Consider the following 13,586-nt stretch of genomic DNA (forward strand, 5'->3'; position numbering starts at 1 on the left):
TCGTTTCCCCATCCCAGTAAGTGTTTTATTGAGTGTATACTGTGAAGATGTGTGTTTGTCTGAAAATAAATAAATTACAATTTATTTTACCCAACTTGTGTGTTGGGTAATAATTCTTGTGCTCAGGGCAGAATCCTGGTATTAATGTGTAGATAAGACCTGGTCTACCGTGACACTGACTTTCGTTCCCTGGCTGTGCTGAAGCGGGGTACCCTAGTGGTGAGTGTCGGTTACGTTTTCAAGGGTTAAGGGAGGAAACGATTGATTCACATACACTGTCCTGTTGTAAAGAAAACCTGTCCCATTTCCATAGAGGAAAAAAAGTTCAGAAAACAAAAGCATAAGGAAAACAAATGTTTATTATAGATTGAAAGCAAAACATGGAACACTCAACATTTTAGTTTTTGATCAATACAATAATTTCCCGAAAATTTCCTGATGTAGGAAAATCTCTGGGACTTGAAACAAATAACTGATAGGATAACACTTTATTTTTATCAGAGTAGAGGTGTCCCTAATTGTTACCGTGTAAAAAAGTAAATGAATGATAATTAACTATAAATTAGAAGGTGAATGCTGCACTCCACAACAAAGAAAAGGATAATAAATACCGGTGGTCCTGGTTCAGGAATCTCTGGGTGGTACACATGTGGGGGATGGGGGGTGTATTTAAGACAATGGTTAATGTTGGTTTTTATTATGCCATTATCATTTGAGAAAGGCCCTTGGGGCCGAAACGTCATCACACTGGCTAAATAAAAAAAATTCATAAGCAGAAATCTGTAGTGCCCAGGCTCTTCCTTCCTATTTGACTTGATAAATAACAATGACAGAAACATAGATAACATTTTAGTTTACATTGCTTTCCAATCTAATATCGACATTTCTCTAGGACTAATTCAGCATCTACAACTTTGAGATCAAAACAAAAAGGATCAATTCCCCAAACATTTTCTTTATTTCTTGTTAATCAGGGAATTTTTGCAGAAAATAAGTGCAAATTGAACATTCTAGAAAAAAAATACTAAATCCAGGGTTTCCAATCATGAACAGGTTTTCTGTGATCCATGTGTGGGTTTACCAGCAAGTCTTTCATTTTGTGTGGCTTTTTTGATGCATAGAAATATTTTATCAATAAAGTTTTTCCACCATGGGACAATCACAGGGCTTCTACTCCATGTGTTTCGCTGGTGTGGGACAAGACTTTCAAGGTGAGTAAAAAAAAAATATGCCATGGGAAGTTTCATTTCTCTCTTGTATGAGTTTGTCTGGTGTGTAAGACTTGTAAGACTTGAGTTTTTAGAAAAGTATTTCCCACATTTAAGGAAAAAATATATTGTGAATTTTGATGCAATAAAAAGTGGCTTTCCTAAAAATATTGAACGTAAGTATCTCTCCTTTGTGTATTCTCTGATATACTGTAAAATTAGATTTGGAAGCAAAGTATTTCACACATTTACGGCACACATTATTTCTCTTCTGTACGAGTTGTCTGGTGTTGAAGATTTGACTTGTGAGTAAAGCAATTCCCACACTAAGTTCAAGCATAAGGCTTTTCTCTTGTATGAATTATCTGATGTCGATTAAGAGCAAACTTACTAGAAGTGTTTCCTACAGTCATTGAACGTATGAATTTTCTACCCTGTGTGGTTTCTTTGATGTTATAGATTTGGTAGCAAAATGTTTTCCACATTCACTTCATTAATTAGGGCTTCTTTTCTCCTGTGTATAATCTCTGACGTATAATATGACTATATTTGTGAGTAAACCGTTTCCCACAGTCATTACACTTATGTGTCTTCTCTCTTGTATGTGTTTCTGATGCACAATAAGACTACATTTGAAAGCGAAGTCTTTCCCACATTCATTACATTTATAAGGCTTCTCTCCTGTGTGTTCTGAGATGTTCAACAAGATTATATTTGCGGGTGAAATGTTTCCCACATTCATAGCATTTGTGAGGTTTCTCTCCTGTGTGTGTTTTCTGTTGTACAAAAAGACTAGATTTGTAATTAAACTGTTTCCCACATTCATTGCATTTATGTGGCTTCTCTCCTGTGTGTTTTCTGATGCGCAACAAGATTAGATTTGCGGTTGAAGTGTTTCCCACATTCATTGCATTTGTGAGACTTCTCTCCTGTGTGTTTTTTCTGATGTACAATAAGATCAGATTTGAAAGTAAACTGTTTCCCACATTCATTGCAATTATGAGGCTTCTCTCCTGTGTGTGTTTTCTGATGAGCAACAAGATTAGATTTGCGAGTGAAGTGTTTCCCACATTCTTTGCATTTATGAAGCTTCTCTCCTGTGTGTATTCTCTGATGTTCAAGAAGACTGGATTTGTAAGCAAACGGTTTCCCACATTCATTGCATTTATGAAGTTTCTCTCCTGTGTGCACACTCTGATGTTCAAGAAGATTAGCTTTGTATGTAAACTGTTTCTCACATTCATTGCATTTATGAGGCTTCTCTCCTGTGTGTGTTTTCCGATGATCAACAAGATTAGATTTGAAAGTAAACTGTTTTCCACATTCATTGCATTTATGAGGCTTCTCTCCTGTGTGTGTTCTCTGATGTGCAACAAGATTAGATTTTCGGTTGAACTGTTTCCCACATTCATTGCATTTGTGACACTTCTCTCCTGTGTGCGTTTTCTGATGTACAATAAGATAAGATTTGAAAGAAAATTGTTTTCCACAATCATTGCATGTATGAGGCTTCTCTCCTGTGTGTGTTTTCTGATGTGCAACAAGATTAGATTTGAAAGTAAACTGTTTCTCACATTCATTGCATGTATGAGGCTTCTCTCCTCTGTGTGTTTTCTGATGATCAACAAGATTAGATTTGTAAGTAAACTGTTTTCCACACTCATTGCATTTATGAGGCTTCTCTCCTGTGTGTGTTTTCTGATGTTTAACAAGATTAGATTTGCGAGTGAAGTGTTTCCCACATTCCTTACATTTATGAGGCTTCACTCCTGTGTGTGTTTTCTGATGTACAATAAGATGAGATTTGTAAGCAAAGTGTCTCCCACATTCATTGCATTTATGACACTTGGCCTCTGAGGGGAAATTGATTTGTTCCATTGTCCTATCTGTTGAACACGCTGCAGTGTGGATCCAGCTTGTAGATCCATCTGTGGGAAGGAAATGCACAGTGAGTGTATCATAACAGTATAATCGAACATTTCATTCACTATGAGCATCACTTGACAATGAGGGGTGTTGGCTTTTTGGTGGTAACACTTTCGAGTTTGGTTATATGTTCTATGCCACTCTATGTATTGGCTGTCCTCTCTCTATATGTAATCATTACAAAGACAATTCAAAACTTGAATATGGTAACAATACAAATAGAAAAAAAAGACTCCTCTCCATGCTTCTATATAATATCACCACCCTGTAAAGTAAAGGTGATGCTCCTAAAGATGGGCCACAGGACTTCCCGGTGTCACAATCCCCATTGGTAGCAATCACATGTTCGGGGATCTCCCCCAGGGTGACATACAAAAGCAGAGGGGGCTCTGATCAACCCAGAGAAAACTAGCATTTTAAGGATGATTTACCTGGAATGACACAAGAACCTAAAGTATGGCATAACAGGTCCTCGGCCATAGCAGGTACATTATTAGAGTAATCTAAAGGTTAAAATAACAAAAGACAAAAATGCCAATGCTACATCCAATGTGACAAAATACATACTGCAATACTTGAATTGTAATCATTTTTCTCTGCACATGGGGGAAATATGGGCCCTGACCTCCTTTCTTCACACATGTTCTTCTCACCTGTGCTGGTACCTTCAAGGCTTTCCATCTCCTGAGCTTCCAGGTGACTCTTCACACTCGGATCCTCTGTTTGCTCAGCCCTTGGTACAATTTCATCTTTAACTCCACCTGCTCAAATCATTCAATACCAATTACATTTTCTTATTTCATTGACTTTCTCATATTTAATACATATTCTACATAATGTGTTTTACTGTTTTCCACATGGCAGTGGGTACCAAATTGGATAGCTCCTCACCTGTAATCGCTGTAGGACAGAAAACTCTTCTGTAGGTACTAGTACTGTATATAAGGCCATCACCTTACATGCAAGAACAATATTTTTTCTTTCCTACAGCGTAGCAGTAGGTTTTGTTATTTTGAATTAGGACTCACCGCGCAGTTCAATTCAGGAGTCGTCAGCCTCTCCCCCCTGTAGCACCTGCAGGTGTCTGTGTTCTGGAACACAATCAGTGAAACACAAGGCCAGGGTAGTCCTTAAAGGGCTGGTAATGGCATCCCACGTGAATGCTGGGGATCGGAAGTGGTCACCATGTCTTTAAGTGGCATGTAAGATGACGTCATAGTCGCGACAGTGACGGAATGCCCCTATTATGCTAGTGGTATAGGGAGGCACTTAGAAACTCAGGGAAAATAGAGTGCAATTTGAGCATGCAAGCAAAAAGTCTCCCAAAAGGTCACAGTCACTGTCACGGGAGACCAGGAATTTTAACAAATTTATACCGGGATCATTCACTAGGCAAAACACAGTCGTGGAATAAAATTAGGTTGATGAACGGGCTGACTGCATAGAGACTTATAAGAAATTTATAAAACATATTTTATTACATGGGGGACCTCGGGGAGACTCATAGGGAAATAAGGACTGTAAGGGAAATAGGACTGCGTTTCAAGTGCCAAACACGTATTGGTCATGTGAGTACAGGTAGGGAGCCGGTATTGCTATTCAGGACATGCTGATTGGCGCATGCATGAACTGGCGTTTGCCTATTGGGCGATATGTACTTACTCGTGAGTGTACTTAAAGTGAGTCTCCTTAAACCGGGGTATGCCTTTATTGTATCAATTAAAGAGCATAGAGAGGATGAGTGTGGGGAAAAGGACATTCAACAGGGGCAAATCCACCCAGACACCAGTGCAGGTGAGCAACATACAGGATAATAATCTCCATGGAACATTGGTCAGAATTAGTAAATAGTCTCCCCGAGTTCTTAAATGTTTAGTTCATGTGAATATGTTTGACTGTTTAAAACCCTTTAAAATAGTTAGTATTTATATTCCAATGTTAATTTCTAGTAAGGCCATTTTAATAAAAAATGTTTTAGGGGAAAAAAGAGAAAATGTATTCAGTTTACCGTTATTTTCTTTTCTGTGTCTCCACTCACTGCAGTGGGTACTAAATGGGATAGTTCCTCCCCTTCAGCCGAAGTAGGACAGGAAACTCTTCTGCAGGTCCTATTATATAAGTCCCTCACCTTACCTGTAGGACAGGCTTCGGTTTCTCCCATGGATGTAAAAATACATCTGAGATACATTAATATAGAGAGGATAGGAATATGAAGGAAGGATTATTACTTAATTTAAATTAAATGGGAAATACTTTTTGGAAGGAAATAGAAAACTGGCCATAAAACTGCTTTATCCTGGTGAAACATCAGAGCATGGAGATCACCCACTCTTCTCGCTGATGTGATTGTCTTCCTGGTCAACAGAATTTGCTGCAGCCTCACGTGACCTCTACGTGTTTGGCACGTGAAACGCATAGAGGTCACATGAGGCTGCTACGTGAACTTCCAGTTGGTGAGAGAGGTGCACGGGTGAGTGAAGGTTTTGTTTTCAGTGTGAGCGAGCATATCGGGTCCGGACCCACGTCATCTATTGCACCCAGCTGACAACCGGAGCTCTCCGGCGCCGCCTCCACTTAGGACAATTGTAAGTTGACTTCATTTTACTAATTGTACTATTTGTAATTTCCATTGTGTGTTTTGTATTTATTTTTGCCATTGATATTGGTTTTACTGTTGTTGTTAAACCCCTATGGGTTTTTACTTAATAAGTATCCTTGCTATTCGGTGCATCTTTCTGCCTATCTTTTTCTCTTGTTTTTGTGTCTCTCTCTATGGGCGCTCACTCTTCTATAGGGAGTTGTGGAGTCCTCCAAGGCAGACGCAGCAAGAGATATAGCAACACAGTGCATTAACATTTAAAAACAGCACCAGCGCGGAGCACCACTCTTTCTGGGGTTAGATGAAGATTTGGATTTTAATTTAGATCTTGTAGACCCCTTAATTAAGGCAATGAGGTAAATACTGTTAAGAGTTAGAAGACACAGAAGAACAATGCGTGAAGTAAGAAATTATTAATGGACTCACAAAGGAAGATTAGATATTTTCCCCTATATGAAGGGGACGATGGGGGCTGAGTGAACACAACCAGACAAGAAATTGCTTGCTCTTAAAAGATTTACCAGGATGATTTATTTTGAGAAAAATTGGTCAGGTTTTTGGGAAGCCCTCCTAAAGTTTACATTGTAATCAGAAGGATTGCTAGAAATTTGAAGTTGCATGTCGATAATGCTGTATCCTTCAAAGACGCAGTTAGAACAGCATAGAGGCAAGAACTCAACTAAAGCACTCACTACCCTAAATGCAGTATGAGGATAAATTAAAATAAATATTTTTAATGTTCCTCAAATTAAAATAATGGGGTTTAAAATCCAAGGATAAGACACACATATTTAATCCTATGTTGAGTGCGTGTAGCACTTTGGATTGTCTATTGATAAGAACAAATGAGAGAGATTAGATCATTGTTCTTAGGGGAGCTGGTATGCAGTATTCCCTATAAGGGTGTTCTTTGGTAAACCAGGGATGAGGAGGTGGTGTAGGAACCTGCCTATATAGAACGGGTGTAGCCCGTGGTGATAAAGGCTAATAAACGCTTGTTACTGGCAGTAGATAGAGAAGCTTACAGATACCAGAAACGGTGTGGCTTATTGTGTATGCCTGTGCACATATTCATGAATGTGCTCAACCGTCAGGTACTGTGCTAAACATTGTCTAGTGAGGCAAAAGGATCTAATAAACAGAGTAGACCCCTGAATGAATAAGCAATCACTAGTGTGCTTCTGCTCTGCTGCTACGGTGTGGCAATGAGTATACCTAATGTCCATATAATAAATGAACTCAACCGTGCATAACAGAGCAGATATCAAACAACCACGATCCTCACCTCCTGTCCACCGAGTGAACTCCGTAACTCTAACCCAGTCTGAGAGTGTGTGCAGGCGCTGGGTCTGGCAGCTGCTCGCTCTGTGAGATAGAAGGCTGCCACGTCAGTGTTGACCCTGCGCGTGCACGTGAGAAGTGCCGACGCGCGTTTCGCGTGAGAAACGCTTTTTCAAGGCTTGAGAGGGGGAGGTCCCATAGGCTCAATTTGAATATTTATATGCTATGATGTGTTTCTATTGGTTACTAATCTCACCCTTGTTGCCAACTCATATGATGCTCGTGTTATACATCTATAGAGCATCCTAAGTTATAATAATTGTCATGAGTGGCTACAGGACATATAGCAAATCGCACTTAATGAAATGCAGCAGTACATAAATATTAATACTATACTACTGCACATGACTGTTAAGCTGTGTGAGTAATCCACAGAGTTTAAAGACAAAGTGCTACAAATTAGGGTCTATAGTGGAATCTTCGACCCTTAGGGGAGGAGTGTTGCTAACACTCCGTTAGCAATTATGAGTGAGTTAATGAATTTATTCATGATCTGGTGAACATAATGATCCGCTGTGAAAAGGGTCACAGTTGCCGGACTAAGGTTTGATGAATAGTCAATCCTTATGTAATATGTATTTATACAAATTGAATTATAATGTCAGGATTTGATCAACCCCTACATTCAATGTAGCAACAGGTTATGCTGTAATTAGACATGAACTTATTCGCAAACCTGAACCAAACTAAAGTAAAGACTATGACAGTTATTAAGTGGTGTACTGGGAAACAGGACAGAGGGAGAAAGTGGATATCCCGAGCCACCCGATGGAATGTGTGTGTATATAGATATATCCATACACCACATTGTCAGCTGTCTCAAATGAATGGAGTAAACAAAAATGCTTCATTTAGACTCTTGGGTGACAATGTTTTGAGTGTATATATCCACTTTGCCTCTTTCTGCAGTAAAGCAGTATCCCAGTCACCATGCCTTTGGTCCATGGAGAACTGATCTATTCCAATGAACTTAATTATGGTAAGGTCACCTTGGTGAACACTGTTAATATGTCTTGCTAGAGGTTTGTCGGTCTTATTACGTATGGTGCCTTTGTGTTCAAGCACCCTTTGTTTCAGAGGGCGTCTAGTCTTACCTACATAGATCTTCCCACATTCGCATACGCCTTGATATATTATGCCCGAGCTCAAGCAATTTATAAATTTGCGAATTTTGTAGGTTCTTATGCCATTCCAGTTAGAGAATTCCTTGGTGATATGCATGTGCTTACATGCCTTGCACCTGCCCCAGCTAAATGACCCCTGTGGTTTTGGGGGTAGCCAGGTCCTGGGTGCATCTTCAGTGAAACGGCTGTGAACTAAGACATCTCTCAGATTTTTTGCCCTCCTACTGACCATAGATGGGTGGTCATGTAGAAATTCACTAATATGAGTGTCGGCCTTCAGTATATGCCAGTGTTTTTGGATGATATCTCTGGCATGCTGCCACTGTGTATTGTAGGTACCGACAAATTGTACCACTTTATCACTTGACATTTGTATGCAATCTGTTAACAGAGATCTACGGGGTGTATGTTTGGCCCTTTTATAGGCCAATTTTACAGTTCGTCTACTATAGCCACATTCATAAAACCTTTTGGCCATTTGTGCCGCTTGAATATCAAATTCAATATTGCTGCTACAGTTTCTCTTCAGTCTAAGAAACTGACCGATAGGAATCCCTCTAATCAGTGACCTTGGGTGGTGGTTACTAGCAGTGAGTAGGCTGTTAGTAGCCGTTGTTTTTCTGTAGATGGTAGTTTCAATGGCATTATCAATACCCCTTGAGATACGCACATCAAGGAACACTATGGTGTTAGGATTGTGTTCTAGGGTAAGACATAGATTTAGTTCGTTAGTATTAAGAATCCCAACGAACTCTTTAAGTCTATCTATGGTGCCGTTCCACAACATCATCACATCATCGATGCAGCGTATCCAGAGGTCGATGTGTGATGTGTGTGGCTCCATTTCATCTGTGAAAACCATCTCAGATTCCCACCACCCAAGGTACAAATTGGCATAGCAGTGGGCACACTTTGTACCCATGGCTGTGCCCTGAATCTGATGGTAGTACTTACTTGCGAACAGGAAATAGTTCCGAGTAAGTACAAATTCAATAAGCTCAGCCATGAATACATTGTGTGCTTTGTAGAGTGTGCCCCTTGTATTGAGGAAATGCATGACTGCATTGATACCAGCATCATGTTTGATGCTGGTATAGAGTTCCTCCACATCCATTGTGACCAAAAGTGTGTCTTCTGTGATCACAATACCATCAAGTCTCCTCAAGACATCCTTAGTATCCCTAAGGTAGGACGGCAGGGACAGAACAAATGGTCTTAAAATGCAGTCAATATAAGCACTTGTTTTCTCAGTTAAGTTCCCAATTCCTGATACGATGGGTCTTCCAGGTGGCGGTCTCCTATTTTTGTGTAATTTGGGGAGACTATAGAAGGTGGCTGTTTTTCGGGACTTGACTAGCATATAGTTAAACTCCTTCTGACTGATAACCTTAGTTGTCAGTCCCTTCTGCAGGATAATGATCAGATGATCAGATCTTTCTGATACTGTATAGTTGGGTCTGCCTCAAGAGTTTCATAGCAGTCCTTGTCTGAAAGGAGCCTCAGAGGTTCCCACCTTTGTCGGACGGTTTTATAGTTATCCCTTTATGGTCTGTAGGTTCTGTAACATATCCAATATGTTAGTGGGAACTGTGTTCCTTCTGCAGGAGAGAACAGCGAAGTGTTTTTATAATCCTCAGAATGTGTTACATGCATGCCAAGGTCCCTCGTTCTCATGGCAAATCAGCATGGAGAGGATCCGTCGGAAGGGAACATTTTACATTAAATAAGGAGGGCCCTGCAATTCACTGTGGGAGGAAGGCGCGTGCATTTCACAGCTGTATGGGTTCAATCTGTAAGAGACAGGTGGGTTCTTTAAGTCATCCAATAAGGTTACCATCTGGAGTTCACTCAGAAACAAGAGGAAGATAATATTTGATTTCCAGCAGTACATGTCACATAGAAATTGAAGGATTAGACTGTATTCTAATGAATCTAACACTGAATAAGGGAAGTCCCTCGTTCTCAAAAAAAAAAGAACAGAATATTTCTGGTCAGAAAAATATCCGGAGAATTCAGAGCCGTTTTGGAGCTCAGGAGGTTGAATACTTTCCTCCAACTAAGACAATTCAAGATGGTATCATTAAACACAATTATTCATGAAGACTGTCTGGTTTCAATAGACCGGATGCATATCTGCACATACCCATCACACAGAGCCATCAGAGATTCTTCAGAATTCCAGTAACGAGGAAGCGTTATCAATACACTGCCATCCCTTTTGGAATAGCACATTTACCAAGGTGGTCATTTCCATTGGTGGTCGAGTTGAGAAACAGGGCTATCCAGATTTATCCCTGAATGGATGGACATGATGACTTATTGCTAACATCTCAAAAAAAAATGTATTACTGTCACACACAAAGATAGTAACCACAATCCTGGAATATCATGGGTGATGGGCAAGATTCCATATGTAACCACTGCACAAAAAATACTCGGCTCAAAGGAACAAAGACCCACAATATCCAGAGTAAAAGATTTACATATATTACAGAACAGGACTGGATCTAAGATGGTGGGAAATCCAACAAAAACTACATAATAAACGATCCCTCCAGGAAGCTGATTGGATAACAAGCAGTCCTGGATAGGGAGTGCAGATGGGAAGATGGTCGGCACAAGGAAGTTGGCCAAGGTTCCTACAAAGTGCTTCCAGCAAACATGCTAAAAATGCTCGCAGTGAAGAACGTGATAAAAAAATGTCACGCTTGTATTAAAGTTAGAAAAAAAGAAGAACCGGCGCCACAGTGAATAATGAAAACCAAACCAATAGAATGTAATGTCCAAATGGAGTCCTATTAAAGTTGGTAATCAAGGATGCTCACGTCAACGATGTGATATGAAAAAAAGAAGAAAAACAAATTATGGTGCAGTAACTCAAATTAGGAGGTGGAAAGGTGGACTAAACACACAAGACAAACAGGACATACAAACCAAGACAAACACACATGAAACGTAACACTAGCACAGGCCTATTAATAAAGAAATGCTGATTTAATAAGGTGGAGGGTGAATGAGACACGCATCCGGAGGGGCAAAATTACAACCCTACTCACAAGATGCCAGATAAAACAAGCAGCGAACTGGGGACATGCAGCTGGGCTTCCAAGATGGCGACCGGAATCCTCTCACTGGCGTCCTCACGTGACAGGGGTGAAAGGCTGAATCCCTCAGGTGATACAACTTCCGAACGGATGTGACGTCACGTCCGCTGGAGATCCACACCGGACGTTCTTAGAGCACTAGTCCTCCACTGGTGAGCCGCAATGTCCTCAAAAGTCAACCGCTTGACTTAACTAAAAATCGCCAGATACACACTTCTCCAAACCTGGAACAGCACTAAAAACACTGGAAACTTCCCGACGCGTTTCGTACGCATGCGCGTACTTCTTCAAGGGATGTGCCAACCCCTTGGACTCTATGGTATATATACCATCAGTCCTGAGCTCTGATTTGTTAATTAATGATTGTATTAAATTAACCCCATATTGGGCATACTCGGGGCGGCACTGGGGGATAGGCAGATGCTAAACAAATACACAAAAAACACAAAAAACTTAGACAACATTAAACATAATGACATTGATACATAAAAACATTAAAACATTAAAACATTAAAAAACATTAAGAAAATAAATATTAAGAGGCAGACAATTGAATGATTCACAAAAAAGCCTTAAGTTCAAAGTCTATGTTTATTTGCAGCAAAAAAGAGCCAAGGAACGGTATGATGCACTGACATTACCACAGTCAATACCTATACCGGTCAGCAATAGATACACACTGCTGTCCGATATAGGATCTGAGAGTGATGCGGAGAGCATTTCATACACACCCCTCCCTACACCTGCCATTAAGTCCAACTTTTCTTTTTTAGAATGGAGGAAAGAGAGAGAGCATATCTTTCCAGAGGTGGAAATTGTCAAACAACCATCCGAAAATCAACCTCCTATGAATTACAAAAAAAGAAAGACAGGGTCCGAGGGAGAAGAGGAGGTACTAGTAGAAATCAGTTAAAGAATAGGGTTGAGTATTCCAATATTTTCAATATCAGCAAACACCATCTAACCGATATTGAAAAGAGGGTACTCAACAAAGGCCTTACATTTGCCCCGGTTTGTGGACCAAATAGTTTCAACCTATTTATAGACGTCCACAAATTTGCTCGCAAACTCGCCCTGAAAAAATATTTTGCTAGGGACGCAATATCCAACCAAATGAGCCCTAATAGAGAGGCACTCAGTATGACTAACCCTCATGAAAGGATCTTTAAGCCAACATCCACTTTCTACCCTAAGTTCGCCCAAGGACACCTGGTGAGCTCATTTGTAGAAATGGTTAGTACAGATCTTGAGAATTCATGCAGAACTTACAAAATCCAAAAGGATAATTTTAATATTCAGGAAAAAGAGGCAGTCCAAAATCTAGAGAAGAATGACTCCATTGTTATTAAGTCAGCTGATAAGGGTGGGGGTATTGTGGTGATGGACAAAGATTATTATATACAGGAGTCTAATAGACTTTTGAGTGACAGAACCACATACCTCCCCCTTAGCGGTGATCCTTTGGTCAAATTTAAGGCCGAACTTGGAGAATTGCTGACTTCTGGCGTAGATAGTGGAGCAATATGTGAAGATGAGTTTAATTTTTTGTCGGTTCAGTTTCCACGTACACCGTTATTTTATTTTATACCTAAAATACACAAGAGTTTAACTGCACCCCCGGGGAGACCTATTATTTCAGGTATTTCTTCCCTCACTTCCAACCTTTCACAATTTATTGATCACCATCTCCAACCTGTTGTCACTGGTGTTAGATCCTATTTGCGAGACACGACACATATTTTACAAATTTTAAAAGATCTAAAATGGCAGCGTGGCTATATACTTGCCACGGCTGATGTAACATCTTTATATACTGTCATTAATCATCATCAAGGTTGTGTGGCCGTGTCTCGCAAATTGGAAACTTCAAGTAATTATTCACCCATTAAAAGGAATTTTTTGATAGACGGTATTAGGTTTATTTTGTCACACAATTATTTCACATTCAACTCACAGTATTACATTCAGAAATGTGGTACTGCTATGGGCACGAGGTTTGCTCCTAGTTATGCCAACCTTTTTATGGACAGTTGGGAGGAGGAGTTTATTTGGAACAACTGTCCTCTAGGAGCAAACCTGGTGCTCTGGCGGCGCTACATTGACGATGTGTTTTTTGTATGGTCAGGCACTCAGGAATCACTTGATAATTTTTGCACATACCTTAATCACAATCACCTTAATCTTAAATTCACTTGTAGTTCTAGCATTGAGCACATTAATTTTTTAGATCTTCACATATATGTTAAAAATGAAATACTGCACACTAAGACCTTTTTTAAACCTG

At 39.9% G+C, this 13,586-nt stretch overlaps 1 protein-coding gene across 1 annotated transcript in view; it reads right to left on the reverse strand.

Annotated features, from left to right (window-relative positions):
• Positions 1-341: 341 nt before the first annotated feature.
• The window catches only part of LOC142471209 (uncharacterized), a 52,104-nt gene continuing 38,859 nt past the window's right edge, over positions 342-13,586 (reverse strand). Inside the window, 5 exon segments of the mRNA XM_075578006.1 lie at positions 342-1,818; positions 1,821-1,897; positions 1,899-2,063; positions 2,065-3,136; positions 3,788-3,895. Coding sequence (XP_075434121.1) covers positions 1,706-1,818; positions 1,821-1,897; positions 1,899-2,063; positions 2,065-3,136; positions 3,788-3,895 — 1,535 coding nt within the window. The 3' untranslated portion in view covers positions 342-1,705.

Source organism: Ascaphus truei, chromosome 20, assembly GCF_040206685.1.
Source record: "Ascaphus truei isolate aAscTru1 chromosome 20, aAscTru1.hap1, whole genome shotgun sequence".
Taxonomy (NCBI): Eukaryota; Metazoa; Chordata; class Amphibia; order Anura; family Ascaphidae; genus Ascaphus; species Ascaphus truei.